Source organism: Taurulus bubalis (assembly GCF_910589615.1).
Source record: "Taurulus bubalis genome assembly, chromosome: 17".
Classification (NCBI taxonomy): domain Eukaryota; kingdom Metazoa; phylum Chordata; class Actinopteri; order Perciformes; family Cottidae; genus Taurulus; species Taurulus bubalis.
The window spans coordinates 14603483-14628424 of NC_136605.1; the positions used below are offsets into that span (position 1 = coordinate 14603483).

General features: G+C 42.1%; 1 protein-coding gene across 1 annotated transcript; it reads right to left on the reverse strand.

Moving 5' to 3' along the window:
• Positions 1-1789: 1789 nt before the first annotated feature.
• grid2ipa (glutamate receptor, ionotropic, delta 2 (Grid2) interacting protein, a) lies at positions 1790-24889 on the reverse strand (the record flags this gene model as incomplete). Its single annotated transcript, XM_079233229.1, has 23 exons — positions 1790-1870; positions 3014-3178; positions 3276-3394; positions 3502-3631; positions 3739-3825; positions 4201-4356; positions 4460-4656; positions 4920-5006; positions 5452-5539; positions 5651-8065; positions 8899-9230; positions 10270-10417; positions 10537-10643; positions 11083-11250; positions 11348-11499; positions 12319-12615; positions 12856-12925; positions 13119-13204; positions 14150-14425; positions 22314-22468; positions 22560-22892; positions 22991-23244; positions 24808-24889. The coding sequence occupies 23 exons, from the start codon at positions 24887-24889 to the stop codon at positions 1790-1792; spliced, it is 5985 nt and encodes a 1994-aa protein (XP_079089355.1).
• Between the last annotated feature and the right edge of the window lie 53 nt (positions 24890-24942).

Below are 24942 nucleotides of genomic sequence, written 5' to 3' on the forward strand. Positions count from 1 at the left end.
ATTTTTTAAACAGAGCGGCATAAAAGGCTGCTGCTGCTGATGGAAGAGCAAAATGATTGCTTAATGAGTTTTAATTAGGGCATTAGATGTGTGCTGTGATATCAGGATATTAATATGTAAAATGTATGATTTGTGTGTGTTTGTGTGAAGGCTTGTCTCAGTGTTAATCTGAGACTTTGCCACCGCAGGACAGATAAACTGGTTGCAGCAACAGTAGGTGTGTCAGCAGCAGTAAAGACAAGACGAGTTGCAGAACGTGTAGTAAGTGTTGTGATTCCAGTCTTAATCTTATTTATTGTCCTATTGATAACACACTTGGGCATACAGTATTATTTCTCGATAAGATTTCCATTTCCAGTTTTTACATAAAAAATCTTAAAGACATCCAGGCAAAAGTAGATTTTATTCCATTCTTTGTAGTTTTCGACATTGTTAGGATACAATACAAAATACAGACATAACACTGTATAGGCCTTTATGCTTTAGAGGGTTACATTCTGTAATTTAAGCAGAAAAAAAACAACTTGGACTATTAGAAAACAAAGCTTTTACGAGCTGCACACATTATTATCATAATAATTTGCCTTATCATTTAAAAATATCACTTGGAGAATACATGTATGTTTCACAGAGCACTGGCACATCTCAGAAGCTGTTCACTATGTATGTAAAATGCTGCATCTGCTACTCTACTTAATGACTTTATAGTTGTTCCATATGACACAATCAATAAAATAAATATTCGAGTAACACATGAAAGTAACAAAGTGCTTCATATACTGTAGCCTCTGATTCTGTTTACTTTATATCTACTCTCATTCTGTACAATACAAACACAATATATTTCTGTTAAAGTTTCATATAGTATATTCAAATGTAGTATAATATCCAACACAGTTAAACATTCACATATTGCACACTGCCCGCTGTTAGCTCCACATAATCCCACTTCTACCAACTATACTTGGTGTATTAAAGACTGCAGACCAGATCAAGTTAACCAGTTTTAACCAGTTAAACTGTAGAAAAACAAGCGGTCGGGGCCAACTTCTCACTGATGTTGTCTCATATTTATATATATATATGTTAATAACACTTGAAGTTGGAATTAGAAAAGAAGAAATTATATGGGAAATCCGGTGACAGTGAGGCATAGATACAAAGCAGTTGAGTATTTACTAGAGAAAATAAGCTAAACTTAGTCAGTAAAGAACTTATGTTACATTCAGTGTGCTGGGCGGCTTACAAAAATACAGAACATGAAAACTATCTGCTTTTGTGGTTTTCTTCAAAACCACCAAGAGAATGTGAATGTATATTAATTAAATATCTATTTCAGGGAAAAAATTATTTTTGTAAATCTATGTCTTAATCGTGGATACATAACAAAGATTTCACTGTATAATTGTAATAGCACACATACACTCAGGCTCAGAGAAATAAATCTTCAACTACAGGATGTTACTGAGGAACTGTCTTTTAAAGAGAGAAGAGAAGAGATATGCTGACAGTCAAATAAAGTTGTTTTCTATGTCGCTTTGTTTTGGAAAGGATATACAATATTTACTATACCACTGGTATAAAGCTATATCGTCCATCTTTGATGCAAAAAAACATTTATTTTTGCCTCATGTCAACACTTCTCCCTCCCTTAATTTGACCCAAAACACATGAATACATAGAATCTAGTTTTTAGCCAAAAAAAGTGTGCATTAAGAGGTGTGTATGTGCTTGTGCATGTGTGTGTGTGTGTGTGTGTACTATGTTATCATTCCCATATGTGTGTGTGTTACCAGGCCATTGGGGAGGCCAATCGTGGACTTCTGGGGCTCTTCTGATTTTCTGCCGCATGCTGATCACTGAGAGCTCTCTTTGGTAAAGAAACAACAGTGTGTCAGCTCACATAAACGTTATTATTACCTACTATTACAATGTTGTGTGTGTCTGTAGTTATACTTCATCTATATATTTTATTTTTTACTTTTGGCGCTCTTATATCTAGGTATTTTAATGGGTAATTAGGATTTGAGTCGTGAATAAATCTGATCTTGAAAGCGCTATTCATTGAGGCTGCATGTGCTCTGAATGTTGTGCTCATATTGAGCTGCTGAATTAGAAAAATGTTTTTTAAATAACTTAAAATTTGTTTCTTAAAATTCTTTATTCAGATCTGTGCTGAAGATTTAATGATCAACGTAATGATCCTGCTACTGCATGTAGCTCATTATTAGTATCAACGCCTGGCAGACTTTTCTCTCCATCTTTGAGGAAATTCCCACTGTGCTCATTACTAAACACATTGCAGGGAACTTTTTCTAAAAACAAAACATTGGCAGAGTAGAACATCTTGTGCGTAATTAGATCTCTTTATAAGTAAAATGAATTATTGAGTGAACATCAGGATTTAGGAAAAAATGAATTACTACCCATGCATTATTTGAGATGTTGGAAGGAATTACAAAGGCTGTTGAAAATTATGAGTATTCTATTGGTATTTACGTTGACCTCCAGAACACAGCTAATTATTGAGAACATTGGGAAGTAAGGGATAAGCTCACTCTTGGCCGAAAAAGCTATTTGAAAAATAGACAAGTTGCAATGTGTGCAAGTTATAAAACTAAAATAATGCAAACAATGTTCAGAGCTAAAACAAAGTCACTGAAGTAAATATGACTTGAGAGCTGTTGATAAGTTTACTGTACAAAAAGCTAAAAAAGTGTGTATTGTTGGTTTTGTTTGTATTGTTAAATTATGGAACAATGCTAGCATAAATGTAAGAATGTGTAACTCATTTTTGGTTTTAAAAATTATTGTTTATAAAGCTAAATATATTTTTAAATTAGGTAATCATAAAAGGGGTTTATCTGCAACCTGAAGTTTTATGTTTTATTGTTTGCTGGAAGGCTGAGAAGGAACTATAGAGGGCAACATGCATATAGTTTTGACTAACACTGTAGAGGTGGGACAGCAGGAATTATTGTAATAAATGAACACCTGAATCTCTCTTGCTCACCTCAAATTTGTGCATGAACTCAGCAAAGATACTGAAGAAGGCCTCAGTGTTTGTGGCATTGCTGTCTTCTCCAAAGAAAGAGGCAGTTTTGCTGAATTCCTCCATTGCTCTCTGTTGCAGGGACTCCAGAGACTGGACTGCTGGGTGACTGTTTTCCAGAAAGTTCTACACGAACTGGAGTAAAGGGGCCCAACAGTTTCATCATCTCTTCTACTATATATATTTCAATCTTCATCAGGGCTCCACATTTCGAAAAGGATACACTCATGACGACAGCAAAGCGATCCTCAGCAGTCGCAGGCATCTTCTGACAAGCTGAGCGAATCTCCTGGATGGTCGTGTGAAGGTCGTTCAGCTCTGACGCGATAGTCCTCGGGTTCACTGGAGACAGACGATAGAAGGAGAATGAAATGGGAAAAACACAACGATAAGCAATCTGGAGCACTTGCTCAGTAAATCGCTTTGGAGCCAAATAAAAGGTATCTTACCTTTGACTGCGAGAGGAACCATAGTTAAATCTTTGGCAAAATCTAACACATCAGGAAAGTGGTGACATAACGACTTGACCAGAATATGTAGAAATGTCGACTTCCCATCCACTGTTTTAGTTGTGCTCAACTGCAGAGGACACAATGAAGTTATCAACAGCATAAACATAATACGATGAGAATATAACACAGACTTCTTGGTCACATGGTTTAAATATGTATTAGTGAATGATGCACCTCTGTAAGGAAGTTGATCTTAAAGCCTGTGGTCTTGTTAGTTTTCGGCTGGCTATTATTCAAGTAGTTCCCCATTGCCAACACAAACTGTTGAGACAGAATGCAGCAAGCAGAAATGTAACTCTATCAAACAACTGCTTTATCAACAAATGTGTATTACAGTTTAAATTGCAACATATTTTTGATCTCTCATTTGAAATAATGTGAATAATTTTTTCATATATTTTTATTCTAGTCAAAAATCACATACAACTGGATTCAAGTTCAAGAAAAAAAGAAATACAAAATACAATATACTGTTTATCTATTTAGAAACGTAGTGGGAGGTTGTTTTTGCGGCATGTCATCTCAGAATCACACAGGCTTTTAAGCTGGTATCATCATAACAGCGGGATTGCATTAAACTATCAACAAAATGTTCTTTTTCATCGGTTTTATGTATTTAGCTGAACAGCAGGCTACCTCTAGTATCTTAGCGAGTTTCTTGCTCGTCTTCAGCTCCATCGAAGCGTTATAGAGACAGTCGTACGCTCCCCTCAACTCCTCCGTCTTCTCCTGTAGAGAGCACTTGAAGAGGAGGCACTGCAGGCGGGTCTTGTACTCTGGTACTGATAACAACTGATGGACAACATGCACAAAAAGCCAATAAGTGAGTGGTGATGAACATAATAACAGCATATGGACAATGTAAGACACAGTAAAAACCCTGCCAGCACTATACCTGCAACACAAACTTGTCTGGCTCACTGAGTTTGCTGGGGTCCTGTCTGTAACCTTCATACTTTTTGACCTCTTCTGCATCAGGTGCATACAGCAGTAGCTGTTTGATGTGGGCTGGCTCCAGCCTGTCAGTGACCATGTTCATCAGCACCTGGCGCAGCTCACCGGGAGACAGCTTTAAGTGGGCTATCAGGATGGCTTAATGTTGAAAGGAAGATAATAATAATAATTGTGTTTGTAAAGCACTTTTTTAGCTGGGAGCACAAAGTGCTTCCCTTAGACAGCAGATCATTACCAATACATATTATCAAGAAATACAAACAGCAAAATAAAAGCACACAATTAAAAAGACAGATGAAACATCATATTAAACAGATTGTGAATTCCTAATTCTGAACCATATATGAGTGCATGACTCTGGGCTAATGGAAATACGTAATAATGTACCTTCGTATACTTACAGGCATTGTAGGCCTTCTTATGGGACAGGATTTCAATCACATCTTTCTTTTTGAAAGTTTCTTGCAGGGATGGCTCTGGCGCAGCCACTAAAAATGGGATCAGTGTTGGTAAGTTGTTAACATCTTACATTTTTTTCAGCAGGTTTGGAGCAAATTACAAGGAGTACAAGTGCAGAATAACAAACTTAGATCTCACAATTACAGTCAAAAATAACAAAAATGATAGGAAAGTAATTTAAAAGCTGGGTATTCTCGTAGTGTTGTTTTTTTAGGTCAGCCAAACAGAATTCAGCGGTGAAATACTGTAGATTTAATGACTAAATAATCACACCCCAAGGATGCAGAGATCCAGGAACTTGATAATGATGTGCTGCGAAGAAATAACGATGCATGTTGTCATTCTGATTAAAACAGTTGTAGCATATGAGTGGGGCTTACTGATACATTCAGAATGCTTTAATATCATCTTATGATCTTCCGCAGTGCCTCCATTTAAAGCACTGCAGATATGCATAGAGCCACTTGTACTCACAGGAGCTCTTCTGTGTCCCAAAGTGCAGCTCCAGATCCAGATACTTCACCATGTCATGCAGTTTGTCATAGTCAGAATTTGCTCCCAACTACCAAAGACATGCAAAAACGATGCTATGCAAATTACGATTTCATGACTGTTAGATAATTTACATTAATGAGATATCAGCTCCCCCAAGTCCGAACCCCACAAAGCTCACCTGTCCCCAGATTGTCCCCTCTGAGTTTTCCACCTGCTCCCAGCGTAACCTCTTCACACTCATGTGGTTGGAGTCCATCCTGGAGAGCAAAGGCCTGGGTAAGGGTGGAGGTGAGCAGGGTGGGGGCAAGGGTGGAGGCGGAGGGAGCTCCAGGTGCTCTGAAGGGTCCGATAGCGAGTGCGGGAGGGACTGGGGCTGGCCATGGGATTGCTTATGTTGGTGTTGCTGCTGCAGCAGATGATGTGAGGGCTGGGACTGCGAGCGGGTGGCTTGGATGGAGGGCTGGACTTGGTGCTGGGATTGGTGGTGTTGGGACAGAGGCTGAAAAGAGGAGAGGCTGGGCTGGTGCGGCGGGAGCGGCTGAAAGGTGGAAAGAAGAGGCTGAGGCCTGTGGGGTTGCTGGGGAGGGTGGATCACATGAATCTGGTGTTGGTAGTCCTGCGGAGGTGGCTGTGGGGTCATGTGGTGGATGTGGTGGATCTGAGGTGTGCTGGAGTGGTGGTGGGTCTGCTGGATAGAGTGGGGTCTTTGGGGAGAGGGTTTGGTGTGCTGAGGGTGATGGGTTTGGTGGATCTGCTGTTCTTGGGGTCTCCCTTGCGGTGACACTTGGGTCTGATGATGACCTTTAAGACTTTTCCGACTCTGATGGGAGTGGCTGTCCCGGTTTAGCTGAAAAGGGAGGGAGGCAGGCTCCTGCTGGGCTTCATGCAGAAGCTCTGTGGAGGAGTGGTGGGGCTTGGTTTGCTGCATCTGGTGGGCTTGATGGAGCAGCTCTGTGGAGGAGTGGTGGGCTTGGGGTTGGTGCATTTGATGGAGCAGCTCAGTAGATGAATGGTGTGGTTGTCCCCGATGCATCTGGTGCGCTTGATGGAGAACTTCAGTCGAGGAGTGGTGGGGCTGCATTTGCTGCATCTGGTGACCTTGGTGCAGAACCTCGGTTGAGGAATGATGGGCTTTGGTTTTGTGCATTTGGTGGAGCATTTCCGATGACGAGAAGTGGGCATGGGCTTGTTGAATCTGCTCGAGCATCTCAGCAGATGAATGGTGGGACTGGGATTGTTGCAACTCATGGAGCATCTCGGTAGAAGCGTGATGGGCTGGGGCTTGGTGCATCTGGTGAAGCATCTCTGCAGAGGAATGGTGGGCCTGGGGTCTCATAACCTGGTGGCTTTGGTAGATGCCTTCAGCGTATTGACCTTGCTGGCTTGGGTGGGCTGTTGGTTGGGGCGATGCCTGGTGTGGAGGTGGGGCTGAACGGGACAGACGTCGGTGATGATGACCCTGGAGGGCCTGTTGCTGCTGTGCTTGACGCATTATATACAGCGGATGATTAGCGTGGGGATGAGAGGAGTCTGGAGAGGGGACTGGGGGTAAGGACTGATGGAGCTGTTGGAAAGGCAGCGGAGAGTGGGCTTTCTGCTGTGTTGGCTGGTTAGGCATCGAGTGGTGGCTCTGGTAAATCTGTTGCTCTTGAAATGCTTGTTGCTCCTCGTAGGCCTGACGCTCCTCATATGCTTTCCGTTCTTCATAAGCATTTTGCTCCTGGTAGGCTTCTAGCTCCTCAAGTGCTTTTTGCTCCTTGTAGGCTTGTAGCTCCTCAAGTGCTTTTTGCTCTTTGTAGGCTTGACGCTGTTCGAACGCTTTCTGTTCTTGGTAAGCTTGGCGCTGTTCATATACTTGTCTTTCTTGGTAGACTTGTTGCTCCTGGTACATTTGTTGCTCTTCAAAAGCTTTTTGCTCCTCATACGCCTTCTGCTCTTCGTAAGCCTGTCTCTCCTTGAACAGTTTCTCCTGAAAGGCCTGTTGTTCCTGGTAAGCCTGCTGCTCTTGGAACAGTTGTTGTTCTTCATAGGCTTTCTGCTCCTCATAAGCCTGCCTCTCCTTATATGCTTGTTGTTTCTCCACATAGGCTTGTCTTTCCTGGTAGACTTGTTGATCTTGGAAGGCTTTTAGCTCTTGTATGGTTGTATGGACCTGAAGGTCCTCTCTAGTGGGCAGCACTTTATGTAAGGAGAGACGTTTATGTGGTGGATTATTGCGGGGCGGGGGTGGGGGAGGGGGCCCAGATTTTCGGCGGATGGGCACATACGCTCTTGGAGAATGTTCTGGGGTGTAGCTAAGCTGTTGCTGAGACTGAGTCTGTGCAGGTGCTGGAGGTGGAGGTGGAAGAGGCGTGTCATTGAACTGAACAGGCGGGGGTGGCGGAGGGCTCATCGGGGGTGGAGGGATGTGATCGGAGGAGGAGGAGTAGGTGAGGGAGGAGGCATTCTCCTCTCCACTGCTGCTTTGAACATCACTCGGACTGCTGAGCTCTGGGGCCACAAATCCTCCATTTTCATTTTCATCTTCTTCCACCCCCAACTCCTCATCATTATCCTCATCCTCCTCATCTGGGAAGCCCATCTGCACAACATCCTGGCATTAACACCAATTACACTGCATTAGCCATTTAAGGTCAAAGTGGAACTTGTGAAATTATTTTGGTACACATACATATAGTCATCTAAATAAACTGGGCAGGTTCTACAGGATGTATTAGCAAGAGCTGTGCAAACATGGTTTCAACGGGAACAGCTTTAATGGCTTCTGTCATCAACAGAATCAATCAAGGCGTCTCACATCAAAAGTAGTTGGTGTGTGTTTGATCTGTCAATGAATCTGTGACTGTCAGCAGGTTTTAATGGTTGTGTGTGTTTTATATTTTGAACGTATAGCTGCTCTTTTGTTACGTTGAAATTTTATTTCTGCAAAAGATTATTCTTGAAACCTAGTTTTACAAGAGAGTATGTTCTGCACTTGTTCTGTATGTGTGTCAAGGGTTCTGTCCTATTTCACATTTGGATGCAAGCTCTACATACCGTAGGGAATCAGTTCACCATGCAGAATTAACCCGCTATCACCAGAAACTATGTGAACATGGGTATTTTCACAAAAATATTATAGCTCATAGATGACCCTTTAAGACTTCAAAATATTTGTAATATAAAATGTGTCTTTTTCTTTCTACACCAAACAAAACAACATATACAATACTTTTCAAAAGACTGTCTGAGGCTTTTCTACTGTCTTAGTTTCCTATTGTAGAGAAGTAATTCAATAATCTGTAATGTGCATCATGCACTGATAACATCCGACTACACATGATTACTAAAATAAACATAAATAGTCAAATTATTAGCTAATTCTTTTAAAATGTCTCTTCATAATGAGGATAGAGACTTCATGTTCATTAATAACTGTGATCCTACCTCCTCATAGTCGTTCTCCGGAGTCAGAAAGTCATCAATGATGGCCACCCTCTGTCCCAGCTGCTCGCTCAGAGCATCCAGAAAGCGATCTGTGTCTTCTGAGCGAGGTGGTTTGGAGAAGGTGTAACGCCGCTTGTTGCTGCGGACGCCAGGGGGAGTACATGGGTAGTCCGGGGGCTCTGGGGGGGATGGAGGAGGGCTGTCCAGGCTGATGTAGGGGTTGGACTCCCCACTAGTCTGGCTCGTCAGCCCTGAGGAATAGAAGTGGGATTGGGGGGGGCTGGGGAGGGGCTCGGGCCAGCATGTTGGGAGTGGGGGGCCTATTCGGCTGCCTGAGATTAAGGAAGAGACATTCAGTGTTATATAATGACAGCTAAATATCTGTTTAAATAGAAAAAATGACATAAAGACAATCAATAACAGGCTCTGACAAGTAAATTAATTCAGTCAAGTTTGGCTGGGTCTTCTCACCCAGAACTGTTACATTAACGAGTATAATACTAGAGATTGTTCTTTTCCAACTAAATATACAATAAACCAGAAAAAAACATCGACACGTTTCCCTTCTAGACAATATGTAGGAATCTTCCCCAATCTCCCACTGGTCAATAATTAATTAGATTTTACAAAGTAAATTGTTATTGTGTGCACGAAGAAGAGGCTTTTCCTCTTCAATGTAAAATGTAAAAAGGTCAAATTGAAAATGTCTCTCAGAGAAGCTATACATTGCAGGAAACACATTTTTGATTGAAGGGGCTCTTTAAATGTGTGTTTTCTGGTTCCACTTCCACCATCACCATAGTCTCCTTACTGTATGCAGTTCAGTATTTCTGGACTATATTAGACTCAACTTGAAAGAACCTTCCTTCCACCCAACATGCCTGCAACCTGAGTAGATTTAATATGATGGCATTCCTATCTCTCCTTCATATGTGAGCTCTGCATCCACACCTCATGGTTAGACTAAATCAAGTCAAAGGTGGCAACTTATTAAAAAATTCTAAATAATGCGATATCAAGGTGTGTGAGGTCAGTTCTGACCTTTCCTACACGAGTCCTTATCTAACAAACTTATACTAATTATAACACCCAGGCTGAGAAAATATTGAAAGCAGTTTTCAGATTCCTCCATCTTGTATATGTATGTAGATAAAGTCACAAATATTCTTTCAATGCAAAATTCAAGGATATTCAGTTGAGTCAGATATGAGTTGGCTACCTTTGGATTTAACATTTTGTTATCCTCCTTGTCTTACATCAAAAACACACGCAGTACTTCCGCACACAACAAATCCGTAAGGTAATCATTTTTTACAGTCAGGTAAATATAATTCCAAGAGTTTACTGTATGTATACTTTAAGTTAAGCTACCTGTGTTAGCATGTATTGTAGGGGAGGCTGTGCGCGAGGGATGCTCCAGATCCAGCAAACTCTCAGGGCCGGGAGGAGGACGACTCTTCAGAGACTTGGACCTCTTGCTTGAATACATGTTCTCCAGTTCAGCGTACACGGCTGACAGCTTGTATGGTGAAATGTACAAAGAAACCAGAGTAAGAGTTGTCCTCATGATGAAGTGAATGGTGAAATCTACATTGATATTTACTGTGTATTATTTCACATGAGGACTTTTCTACGTACATTGGTGAGGTTGTTAGGAGTCTCAGGGAGGGAAGTACCATCTCCTGACTGTCTCTCTCCTGGAGCCAGCCTCATACCCGTCTCCATCACCGTCTCTACATGAAGGCCTAAGACAACCAGGTGACCCAGTTAGCTCCGGCCCTTATATGGTGGACAGGTTTGGCCAGGTTTTAGGGTGTGGACTGATTGGGGCTGACAGTTATCTCAGGCTAACTTTTGGGCCACCAACCAAGCACTTTTGACAACTTTGAACTATTTTAAACTATTATTCAGAATCTAAAAACGGTGGGAACTTAACTAGCATGAGCCACTCTTGCCACGTAAAAATAAATTGGAAGCTGGAAACAAAAAGCAAACAGATTCGAAATAATAAATCTCACTAGGATTTAACAGGACTGCGTTTATGCTCTCAATGAGGAAAATGTTAACACTGAAAATAATAGCAATGTTGGTGAAATTAATCAAGGGTGGCATGGTGGGGCACACAATCAATCTGCATGGCGTTGCTGTTGCTATAAATGATAATGAAGATATTAATTTCTGTACCCATGCCCAAGTGTGTGCCAATGACCAGGTCATCAGAGCTACGTCCCCTCACACTGCTCCTGTACGTGGTCCCTGTCACCCTCATGGAGCTGCTACGTCGATGGGGCTCGGAGGCAACCTCGGGCTCCGGAGGAGGAGGAGGTGGTGGTGGTGGTGGTGGTGGTGGAACTGGAACACACACACATATTGGCATTGCAGAGGAAGAGGCAAAGGTGTATGAAGGGCTGCAGCGCTCGAGTTGATTGCACTTTACAGAGCCACACACCTGGCGCTTTGTATCCAAGAAAGCGTGAGATCTTGCTCTGGCAGTGCTCCTGCTCCTCGTACGTCAGCAGCTGGTAAACGAACTGCCAGATCACCTGTTTGGCTGGAGTATCCAGCACCGGGAACACATCCACGATCAGAGTGTCAACATTCCTGTTTGCCACGGAAACACAGGCAAGGTGACAGAGATCGCCTGGCTTTCCAATCAGAGGTCAGACGTTGAGCTCATGGAAATGGTCATCCACGGACGTGGCAAACTAGACACGAGATTAAAGGGGCACTCCACTGATTTTATACGAGAAGTTCACTCATCACAAGGAGTGTTACCAAGTTTGTATGATGTCGTCCGTGTATCTTTCTTTAGGCATAAGGACTAAAAACCTTTAACAAAAAGTCTTTGTTACAAACTTGCAAATACCAAGCAGGGAGGTTCCATTGAAGTGATGCTAACGGTGGCATTATGGGAAATGTAGGCTGGTGATCCAGTAATTAGCAGCTTAACCCAAATCAGACAACACAAAGTGATGATATCTTAGCCTCTTTGAACAATCTGTCTTGAACTGTATCTTGTAAGTCCCCAAACTCAAATACTAAATCACTGGAGTACCCCTTTTATTACTATCATAAATGTATAAACATAATTAAGAATGTGTGACTACTTAGACTAACATTTTATTCCAATATAAGTCAATTTTGTTTCTTGATTCCTGTGTTAAATTGTGATACTTAACCACCTTATTTTAATGTATTTATACCTCCAGAATGCACTTTTCACAGTAACCTACATGCCAATTATGGTTTAATATGAAAGCACATACCAGCCCCAACAGTACAAAAATATAAACATGTTCAGTTATTGCTCTCAATACTTTTTGTCCCTCTACCATCCTCCTTTTTTGCACATCACTTCACATCTATCCTCTGGCCCCCTCTATCTCATCCCTCTTTTCCTCCCCTTTAGCCTTTGCTCACCTGTGCTTGAAGAAGTTCTCCAGAGCCTTGCAGATGGTGTATCTCTCCTGGATGGTCAGCAGGTGTTCCAGCTGCTGTCCGAAGGTGCGGCCCTGAACCCGGATACTGGGCGGAAGAATCTCCGCCACCCACTGCAGGGAGCTGAGCACAGGGGAGCGGGCGCGCTCTGCGGGACCACTGCCCCCCGCCAGGTCCTGCTCTGACAGGGTGAAAGTAGGCGGACCATCCTCCACTACCAGAGTGGGCATGGCGCCACTGCCCTGGAGCATGGACACCACCTTCTCATGGGAGGACGTCCTACAGGCAGACACACGGTAGTGCATGAAAACACATGAACGCACATGAATGCACACACTGCAATAACCGTTTAATCTGCCCATTCCTTTTTAGAAAGGTCAATAGTTCACAATTTAAATTAGTTATGCATTTATATGAAATGCTTTTTGTATTGTGCAGATAACATGACATCTGTAATATATAACTGTAATATATAACTGTACAAATAATTAATACAATGAATGTGCGTGAGTGCTCAACCTCATGTCCAGTCCATTGAGAAACAGGATGCGGTCTCCTGGTTTTAGACCTGCCTTGTCTGCTGGGCTTCCTGCAGAACAGAAAATGAGTAAGAGATGTCTGATTTGATCATTTCCCTAATACATTTGCTTTTGAAAGCTTTATGAAGAAATAAACTGTTAAATGTACAGTGTAATAACTAAAAGTATATGTACGACAACAGCTTGATAATTTACACACAGATAATCATAATGAGCTAAATACACAGAAATATTTTCACTTACCAGGGATGACAGAGTCAATCCACACTGGAGCGTGGCCTCGTAGAGTGAAGCCAAAACTGGCGTTCCCCTTACACACTCTCACTGTCCTAAAGAGACACATTTGAGCTCTGATTAATGACAGGACTGAGGAAATAGGGGCTGCATGAATTAAAATAGTCATATATACACATATAATAATGAATAAAGTAACAATAATATTATTGCTACGAGTAAATAATACATGGGCTATAATATAATAGAAACCCTGCTAGACTTAAGACACAAGGACACAAAACTGTGCTTAAATAAGGGTGGTAGAGCCCATTAATCACGATACTTTGCTGCACACAGTGTCATCTATTCAAAAAGTAATCTGCAATGAGACAAAGTATGCAGTTTAATCTGGAGTCCAACTGCAGATTTCCATATTCAACAGACTGCTTTAAATTCTCATCCGGCATATAAAAAAAAATTCAATATGGACAATATATCCCAGGAGAGCTGTATCACATCCTCATAAGTCAGAGCCATTGAAGGGATATGGGGCTTTTTATTCTTACCGTTTCAATAGATAGTGAAAGGATGTTTGTGCTTATTTGTTGACCATCTTTTAATCCTAATGTCATCAATTCATAAAGATATGACAAGAAACAATGTCACAGCAGAGGAAGAGAGCAAGAGGACAGGCACGACTGCCTCAATAGGTCCATGTTCCCATTGGCTTAATCTCTAAAGGCTCTATTTTTTACTTAACTCCTACTCATCTTAATTCACATGAATTCCATGCTACACAGGAAGACCTGTCACAGCAGTTCTCATGTGGAATGGTTATAAATTTGATCAGACGTAAGGAGAGAGAGGAGATGCTATTTTAGGAAAACAGGTTTCGTTTGAAAGCTAAAATGACACGGCACTGTAACTAGTAGGCAAATGGGATGATGATGATAATGATGATGGGACTGCTGCTGATAAAAGGTCGACTAAAAAAAAGACAGGATGAGCAAAGAAAATTCTGTTGAATAAAAATCTGCAACATGACACTTAACACAGACCTGCAGTTGTTGGTGGTGCCACTGGAGTGACCAGCTATGAGGGAGGTGGTCTTGCGCATGCCGCGGGCAGGGGGGACCACGCCTTCCTCTGCGTGGGTGCGTGGCACTGAACTGGCGCGGGTGGACACCAGAAGGCGTTCGGGGTGATCCTCACTCCGGCTGCGGCGAAGGTTGTTGCGGCTAGGGTCACTGAAGCTCCGCCCTTTAATCCGGCTCATCAGGCTCTGGGAAACCACCTCGTCAAAACGCTCCCGGTGCTTCTTGGGAATGAAGATCCTGGCGAACATTGTGGGAACACACACACAAACTCAGAAATAGGCTTTACTAAAAAATCTTCACAGCCAACAAAATCCTATCAGAGAAGCATTTCAGCCCAAAACCCGACACAATCTAAAAGTATTCATCCTGATCTCTCAAAGCATCCATCGTCCAAAGTGTCCAAGAAACAAAAGCGGGATTCTTGTTCTGACTACATATTGTTCCAGCTGCAGGATCCACTTAATTGGTTCAAAAATAGTTCAGTGCATATTGTCTCATGGGAGGGCCGAGGTAGATAGAAAGGATTGGTCCAACATTAGTCTTTGTGTGTTTTTGTGGGTGTGTGCATGTGTGTGAGAGAATGAAAGCGATAAAAGATGAGCTGTGTCTTTGTGGTCCTGTCACATCAGCAGCTGCAGGTAAGAGTGTTCAGTGTCAGTGACAGCTTTATGCTAATTTTCAAAAAGGAGCCAACTCTGTGAGAAAGTGCTCCTCTCCCCCTATCAGTGTTATTTCCCCCTCCCATAATCAACGCCTTATGCAGTTATCCTCTTAAGGAACAACCCACCCTCGGATACTCTGAGATATCAGTTTGTGAGATTCAGGGTGTTCCAGGGGTGGGTTTGTGAGTGTAATGCACCCACATTCCTGCAGTCTGTTTTGTGTGCCGCATTAGAAAAGAAACTGTCCAGTCAATAAAATGAAGATTGTAGTGTTGGCATCAGACCTGTCAAATAGGGCTTGTATTTTAGCTGTCTGGGATTTATCGTTGCCTCTTCTATGACAGAACATCAGCAAAGAATTGTAAAGAAAGCAGCATTTTCTGACATTTACCACTGATCTTTTGTTCTGCTTTAAATGTCTACTCCTATTAAACCCCCTGTTTATATTAGGCCAATTATCTGCAAGAAAAGGAAAGATACATAACAACAGAAATGACCCAGATATGGAAGAATCATTGCCAATGTTGTGCAATATGTTTCAGGCTATGATTTTCCTGTGTATATATAGGGCACTTTTTTATTTCTCTTTAATCTGATGGGTCTGCATACACATACACAATAAAACCTCCACCTCACACCCATACACACACCTCATTTGTCCCTTTTCTATTTTGCATACTCCCCCCCTACAAAATGATGCTGCCTCCATCCTCAACACAAGCCTCTCGCTGTCTCTCTCGCTTCATCATGTGAGTCTCCAGGGTACTTCCACTGTGCTAAGGAGAGACGAATGCTTTGGTTTTTGCACCAGCTCCAGTGTGCAAGCAGACACGCAGCACAACTCTTCGCTCCAATGCTACTGTTGAGAATAAGACTCAGTGGTACAGTTTGGTTTTCAAAGCTGTCACTGTCCTTTTGCAGGTACATTTGGGAAACATTGTTCGGAGGCAAAGATTAGATGATTTGGTAGTTTCATGAAAAACATACAGAAAGTAGGTCCGAATGAAAAGTTTTGCATAAGGTGAGCTGATTCTTTCCAATATCTTACAACCCAAAGTTGAGGGAAGCCAACAGAGATAATTAATTCAATCAGCTACATTTAATCATATAAAGAGTAAATCACAAGGCATATTTTCTGCTTTGCAATCCATGCATCAAAGTCTTTTGTCCAATTATAGTGTGACATACTTTCATCTTATTTATCTCAGCTGTATTTATGGCAAGTGAAACAGCATTCAGTGAATAACTCTTCAGCAACAGTACAGTTTGTCCCATCCACAATTCCACTTGGTCTGATACCTTGTGGAGTCATACACACACATGCAGTAACAAAAGGGGAATCCGAGAGTTAACTGCTGATCACGGAGTTTGAGTTTGTGTGCCATCTGATAAGTGCATACGGTTTCTTGTGAGTTAACCCATCTGTGGAAACACTGCTTGTGTCATAAGAAACTACAGCTTCATAACAATAACAACACTGACGACAAGCTATATCACAGAAAAAATGTCAAATAACGCAATCAATTATGCATAAAAAAGAAAAAAGCACAAAGCACAATCACCAGAAAGACTGAAAAAGTGACTTGGACTCCTTGGCATTATTTTACATTGTATTAACAACTCTCTACATGTGTCAAAACAATTGTGAATCTATGGTGCTCCACAGGGATCAATCGTGGGTCCCCTTTTATTTTACCTCTATCTACAACCTTAACCCATCATTGCATTATAACCACAATATTGATAATGATATTCCATCATATCTCTCATGGATGATCTTGGTCCTATCAGTAAACTCAGTATTGTGGACATAAAAATGCCAGGGTGAAACTAAACATGAAGGCTCATCTTGAAAGGATAATCACTTCCATAGATATAATGTTATCTACTCACTATGAAAACAATCATATAAATAAAAGCCAAGGGAATTGGTGTAGATGGGTAACAGTGATGAAGTGATGTGTGTGTTCTTGCAGCAAGATGTCACAACTTCACCAGATAGCTGAAATGTGCTCACAAGGATCAGTTTTGTGTAGCAAGAGTAGAACTACAACAACTTGAATTAGAGACATAACACAATAACATAAATTGGTACTACAATTGGTAAAATTAGCCAATAAAGAAGCAGAGGGAGTGACGAAGAAAGAAAGAGACAGAAGTTGGTAAAAAAAAAAAAGCCGAAAGTGATGAGTTCATATGAAGAATGGAAGAAAATCATTGCAGCACACAAGGAGTGAAATATCACAAAGATGGGAACAAAGAAAGAGAGAAAATGGAGAACTAGAGCTATTTCTAGGCCAGGGTCATGTTACTATTGGGAATGAAGCAGGCAAGTATGTGCTTACAGGCGATGTAGGCCACCGAACTTTCCCAAAGTACACTCAGACGTCACATTTGCTCAGACAAATGTCGGACAGGGAAAACTAAACAGAATGGGGGCATTTATTATGTATTTATGACAGTCATAGGCCTGGCTGTATTGATTTCCATTAACTGTATCACCTCCAACACCTCTTCGTCATATTAAGACCTCCGTCAAGGAATATTTAATTTATCACATCTTCTAAATCAACCAAAACAAGTGAACAGAAACTTCACAGCTTTCCTCTGTTGAAGTTGGATGTAGGCCTTGGGATGCCCTCAATTATAAAGAGGGCGCAAGGAGTCTATAATTAGGCCTGAAGGAGGGGTGGATCAAGGACACAGTGCACAGAGGGATGAATGACAATTGCAATCAGCTGGAAAACTCATTGCAAGAACCATTATTATCAGACCCACTTCTGATCAGCTAATTCCACAGCTGAGCCAGTTATTCATTTGCAAAGACATAGCTGTAAACACAGAGTTAAACTTAAAAAAGCCACAGTGAGCAAAACAGTAGTTATTTAAATATGTCAAACTCTGAGTTTTACAAGACTCTTGTAGTTTCACATGCTGGAAACAGCTTTAGGTACAATTCAGGTTCATATTTGTATACGCCAACCAAAAGTGTAAAATAATCACCAATACAAACTTTAGAACAAACACGCAGAAAATAGTTGCACAACAATACTTCAGCAACTTCAAATACAAGTCATCACAAAGCACAGTGAGCGCTGCTGAGATCAAAGTAAAAGTGCCATACCGAAAGTGTCTGGAAAGGCTCCTATCCCCTCCCATGGCTCTTCGGGGCTTTGAGCAAGCGCCTGTGCTCAGTTAAGCAATGCAAATGCTTCTCCTCTATCTCGGTGAGTCCTCATCTAGTCTGAACAAAACAACTGTCCCGGACAAAGGGGAAAGAAGAGAAAGTTGAGAAAAGAAAGGTGTCCTGGTTTTCAAACGCGTTGGCTGTTGGCTCGAGAAGCAGCCAGAGGAAGAAAGAGAGAGGACGAGAGAGAGGGAGAGTGGCTGTGGTTCACATCCCTCCACACATCCAAAACATCCTCAGATAGCAACATCAGCTGTTTGGGGCAGCACTCTTTTCTTTGTGCCCATCTTTTGTCCCCCTTTTCCTCAAAAGAAGCCAGGGCCAAGTCAGGTCACCGCAGAGAAGTCTTCTCGTCACAGTTAAAGGATAATCCTCGCCACTGAGACGTCCATCATTTTGCAGTCAGAGCTAGTGAGTGACAAATCTTCTTTTTCCTCAGAGGAGGAGGAAGGAAAGAATGAGATGAACAAAGGAGTAAGTGAGGAGGGAGAGATGAGAGAAGAGAGGAGACCCCCAGTGGAATTTCATAGGCAGGTCAGCACAATGACTATGTGTGAGTGTATGTGTGAGTGTCTGTGTGTGAGTGTGTGTGTGTGTGTGAGAGTGTACATACAGAAACTTTGTCATGTCTGTGCGACATCTATGACAACATCTATCCAAATGTCTGCAGATATTTCCAGCCCAAAACAACTTGACAGATTCTTAAAAACATTTGTAAAAGACAGAAACGCTCTGGTATTCAGATATTAATGAAAACAAAAGAAAACACTGCACTGGGTTGATAATGCATCATTCTAATAAATTCATATCTTCCAGTCTATATACAGATAGAGTGTGAGACAAAGGCCTTCAGTTCACTATAATTACAATCAATTACCATAACACAACAGGACAGCATGAACAAAAGAGCGACTCGATGTTCCAATATTGACTCTAATGACACTCATAATCACGCACAATCTTTTGCATAGCTTTGAAGTGTTCAAGCATTCGCTAACCCCTGGGTTTCAGAGCCATTTAAATCAACACTGGCAAATATGTCAGAAACCGAAGAGAGAATTTATTAAAAGAAGTAGGCTGCTTAAAAATAGAATACATCCTGTGGGAGGGTGGGGCAAATCGGCGAGGGGACCGAGGCAGACTGAGCGGAGCACGGCCCAGCTGGTCAGGTTTTACAAGGCAATAAGGAAGAAATAACTCAGTGAGCTGTTAAGCACACCTCACATCCTCTGACACACGACCCCTTATTATCGGACTGAAGTGGGGCGGGTGGAGATTCTTTCCTATGTGAGTGTCACTGTTACAGGAAGTGACAGTGATTGAGGGAGAGGGAGCGAGACTGACAGAAGGGAGTGGAGACAGCGAATGAATAAAAGAGGGAGATTCAGCCTCAGTGGCAGACGCATAGATTCTCCACACCTCAAACTAGGACAATGGCATCCAGCTCATGATTAACAATGTATGTACTAGTCATTTCTGCTGGTAGGTTGGACGCACAACTGTTCAAATCACTCCGATTAGAAGCTTTAAGGCCAACGGTTAATTGGAAAAAGACAATCAAATCAACATATTCTGGTTCGCTCTAAGGCTGTATTTTTTATTGTTTTAGCATGCTAATATATGCTAATTAGCACTAAACTAAAAGTGCAGCTCAATGGGAATGCCATTAGGTATTTAGTCATAAACCAAAAGATTGGACAAATACACATTTCAACCTGATGATGGCATTACAGGAAAGGTTCAGGGATCACCATTTATCATCCCTAACCGTGAAGGTGATATGATGAATGTGCACCAAAGTTCATGGCAATCTGAAAGTTTTCGAGACATTCATTCAAACGCACAAATGTCCACCTCACGGTGGCCGAGGAAAAGTCAAGGAATCGTCAAATTCATTAGGAATCATCCTTTGAGCACCATAGATATTTGTACAAATGCCAATTCATACATACAGCCATGCTGCTAGAATGGCAAAGACTAAAAAAAGCTGCCTTGAAGCATGCCAATCAAAAATATAAATCAGCAACACATTTCCCGCACATTTCCAGCTGTCTGTGACATTTCATTGTCAGCAGGAGCCATTAACAGCAACACCACCCTGAGGCCTGGCTCATGGACCACCTGGAAGCAGAACTCCCTCAGGCGCTACATCAGACACATGTTCACCGGGAGAAGCGCTATTCTAAACCTGGAATATAAAAAATCTTTTTTTTTTTTTATCCCTTTCCAAAGATTTTCACAGCCTAATTGGCATTAATGAACATATTGTTGCACAAAACCGCACTGATATCGACAACACCACAATGGCACTAACTTTACATATCAAAACATGTCAAGATTACAGTGCACCTGATCTTGACACACCAAAATTAAATCATGGGTAACGACTGCTATCTGATGTAAATATATCTAACCTAAAGAGAGGCTTGCTGTTACTGTACTTTTCTCACTGGCTAGAGGTGAGGGAATCAGCAAAAACAGTTGGTCCTCTATGGATACAGCTAATGCATAATTAATGGTACTTCTGTGCTAAGAAGAACCATTACAACGCATTTTCACAGGCAGCTTTCTAAAGGAAGGAAACGTGCTATCAAAGCTGTGATAAGAGACAGCGGTGTCGAAGGAAACAGCTTTGTTGTTTCGCTGGAAGGAGAACGAATTACTCCCCAAAAATGAGTCACTGGAAAAACTCCACGTTAATTGATTTTCACAAGATACCAGAGAATGCTTTAGAGGCACTACAGCTTACTTCTAGAGCAATCAAACATAGAATATAAACTTGATGACCAATTACATGCTTCAAAATCTGCAAATGTACAATGTCAAAGTATTTCTAAGTACTTACCTGAGGCAGCAATTCATCATTTCTTCCCACATAGACCTTCAGAGCAACGACTGCATGCATGTGTGTGAGAGAATCAGTGCTGTGGGCACTCAGTCTAAGCATCTGCATGTTTTCTGTGTTGGTGTATGTGCATATCTCCACCAGCAGCAGCAAACTGGCTGTTGCAGCTAAGCGCTGTATGCAGAGGAGGGAATAAAGAGCATCCAGTGATGTGAGCCACACAAAAAAAGATGGTGCTTGTATCAAAGAGTGTTGCACAGCTGACAGGGAGAAATGGGAAAGAAAAAGACCAACAGGGAGAAAATCAAAGTGAGAGAAAGTGAGAGGAGGTGGGGACTGAGAAAAAAAATGCATAGGTATTGTGTTTTGGGTTTTGATTTTCCGATCAATGCTGATGAGGAAGAAATGCAATATTCTGTAGAGAATTTTTAACCATACTCTTGTGTATTGTACCCGAGAGCGAGGAAACGGAACAATTCAAGCACCCAAGGGCAGCAATCAGTGCTTGACATCAGGGAAGTTATTCATATGAGCTCCTGGTGAACACCTCTACCGCATTTCACAGTAAAATGCTGAGAGGGGGAGTTCCTAAACGATTTATTTTACAAGGCAAGTAAGGAGTTTTTGTTCCCTCTCTGTGCATTTACTGTTGTGTAAAGACTGCTGTGCAGTGGATCATTTACACACAATAGAATAGAAGTCTACTTCTACAAGCTTTCTCAAAACCATTTAAACACAGTTAGAACATTATCTGCATGGGGATTTCAGTTAGCCTTTGTTGAATATTAATTTCCACAAGCCACTAAATATAATGAATTATGGATAGTTTAGTTTAATGTTTTTCTGCTTTTCAAAAAAGGTTCAACTTTTACTGAGATGCACAGTTTGATTAGTTTTTCTGGGTTGTTAATAAACTGTGTTCCTGTGTTTTGTTAATGTTTTACACTTAAGTCGTTGCTCAAATCCAAGAATTTACAGAGGTTGTAGAATGCAAACAAAACATTTTTAAAAAGAGTTTTTAGGTTTTAGAAAGTAGCATCCCCTACAAATAAACATCTCCGTTACTTCTTCACAAGCTAAACTAAAAAGCAACTCTATAATTAAAAAGCACATAATGTAAACCCTTTGAGAGTTCAGACTGGAAACAGCACAGCAGATTAAAATATTAATGCATGGTCCTAGTTGCATCACTGGCAGTGACAGATACTAAAACAAGATATAAAGCCACCGACTGTATTTAGCAGCACATCAGAGTTTTAGTCTGTTTAAGTGCGGGAGAGAAGAGAAGGTAAAAGCAGTTTTAAGAAATGTTCTTGTGTCTGACAAGGCTTCTTTGATCACTGCACGAGAAGGACTAAAAGACTCACGTAGACTCTAAACGAGAAACACACAACATGCACACATTGACATGTCTGTCTGAGCAACTGATACCTGACACTGTCGATCAGCTGTTGATGCTCCTCTGTGATCAAGATGTCGGGCAGGGCCTCAGCCAGACTCTCCACATCCCTCTCAGCAGCGTACAGCTTCAGCACCTCAAACAGCTGTTCCTTCACATCCGGCTCCTCTCCGAGCACTTCCTCCACCTGATGGGTAAGCAAACGCATGTACATTAATCAATTCACAAAATACAAATGCACATAAGCACAAAATTACAAACACCTATTTCAGACCCACTTTCTTGTTGAACTCCATGGCCTTGTGGGCGCGGCTATCCCTGATGCTGTCCCCGCTCTGCGACAACACCCTCATGCTGCTGCTCAGCCGCTTCGGCCGCCGGGCCATACTGAGCACGCCCAGATGCAGAGGCCGACCCTGAGCTGCTTTGATCATGGCCGCTGCCGTTTCGTGATGCTTCACTGGGATGCCGTTGACCTCCATGACGTAGTCCCCGACCTTGAGGCCGTTGCGACCAGCCGGACCGTTGGGCATGCAGTCCTCCACCATCAGAGGGCTGTCGCCAACGATGGTGAAGCCAAAACGACCATCCGGGCCGGGAGTGACGTCAATCTGAGGAGGGGGAAAACATGGATGCCATCTTAGTGCTGTTTTCATCTAAACGTTATTAAAAAAAAAAACACTAAATATAGAGCAAATGGTCAGCTTACTTGTTCAATCCGTGACACCACTCCGATGCTGGGTGGCACCGTCTTGAGCGTCTGAGCCAGAGCGACCAGTGCTGGTGTGCTGAGGTTGGTCACATCCTGGCCCTCGATGTCCACCACCTGGTCCCCTGGCTGCAGGCCAGCCAGGTAGGCACTACTGCTCTCCACCACGGACAGGATGTAGCTCGGCCCAATGCCACCCAGTCGGAAGCCAAACGCCTCAGGCCAGTTCTGATTGGTGGCTGGGAGGCCGAGGTCTGGAGGACGGACAGAAGATGAAACTTGGAAAAGGCCAAAGTACATCGGCTTAGACTTTAATAGGTTTGTAATTGGGAGGTGAAATGTGTTACTGCTTGTAGGATATGAATGTTACATTAGCATGTAGGACACATTGCTAATCTGGAACAAGCTTCTCATACAAACAAGCAGGTAGTGAGCTGTAAAATGGAGGTCAAGCAGTCCGTTGGTATAAATAGGGCATCTCAGTGATGGAGCTGTAGCAGAAGGAACACGAGTCTACCTAATAAAGCCACACATGTGAAGACACAGAAGTCAAGTCAAAAAGCACTTTTAGATAGATAGATGTGTTTTTATGTACGTTGAATGACAGTAAAAGGACAGAATAGAGTGAAGGAGGTTATTTCTGCCTGTTGGTATCTGGTCCACATGACCTGCTGGTCTTCCCCTGGTCACTGGCCTCATTCTACTGCCGCAGAAAATGTCCCCACAGGCTCACTTTACTTTATCTCCTCTCATTTAGAGCCATGTAGATATGTCAAAGACATATGATAGTATAGGGACTGCTCAGCCCACTTTATGACATGATATTGTGGATACAACATGAAGATGTACACAACATGTGTGCTTGTGGATATTTTGGTTTAATTTTGTTTAGTTATTATTTTTCAATTTGTTTGCCCCACCCTCTTGTCCTATTCATTTTTCACATTCGTATTAAAAGGGCCACTGACAGTTAAAATGGAAAAATAAGAAACTTCGTCAGATACAGTTTCTGTGTTAAAGCAAAAAATACCTGATTATATGTAATTTGATGAAACATGTTTGCCTCAAGTCATGGCAGCGCAGCCAGTCTCATCAAGAAGGATCTACATTGAGTCTCAGCGTATGACAAAATGTCTCCAAGGTGCAACATTTTAAGGAAAAATGTGATATTGGAAAATAATTATGTAAGATACAATATAAAACTGCAGATATACAAACAATTGCATAGAGCCATCCATCAAACCACCAGCACAAAACTGCTCCGTCTCCATCTTTCTATGCCTCTGATCATTACAAAAAGAAAAACAGGAAAAGTGAGACAGCCGGAGAAAGACTAAATTAGAGACGAGAAGTGAAAAAAGTAACAAACAAGTGCAAAATAAGTTCGAAAAAGAATGTAGAAATGTTTGATCTGCTTCAATGCAAAATAAAAAAGACAAATGAGATCTCACTGGAGCACAGGGCAAAATATTCATGGTGAGATGTGGCTGAGTGAATAAAACATACATCAAATCCAAAGACTCACAGAGAGCCACAGAAGGTGGTGTCAGCTCGCTGAGAGGAAACATCAAACTGCAGCTGATTATTGATCTAAAATAGATTGGGAAATCACTGACATGGAGCTGTGGATCATAATCTTGTCTCCCCACCAGAACACAAGCGGCACTCAAGAGCATTGTCAGGACTTCTTTCTGTCATATTCTCTGCATCCAGTTACACAATGTCAGCTTTAGCTCTTCTCTCCCTCTCACCTCCAGCAGATGAAAACAGTTCAGGAACATCACGTAAAAAACTACGATTCAGAGAAAGAGACTTACAGAAATCTTTGGAGGCACTCCGGGTCCCAGACTTGCTCTGGCGCAGGGAGAAGCGGCCCTTCCTGCTCAGGAAACGCCTCATCCTCGCCCGGCTGGCGGCAGGGCACGTTCCTGCCAGCCTCCCTTCACCCCCGG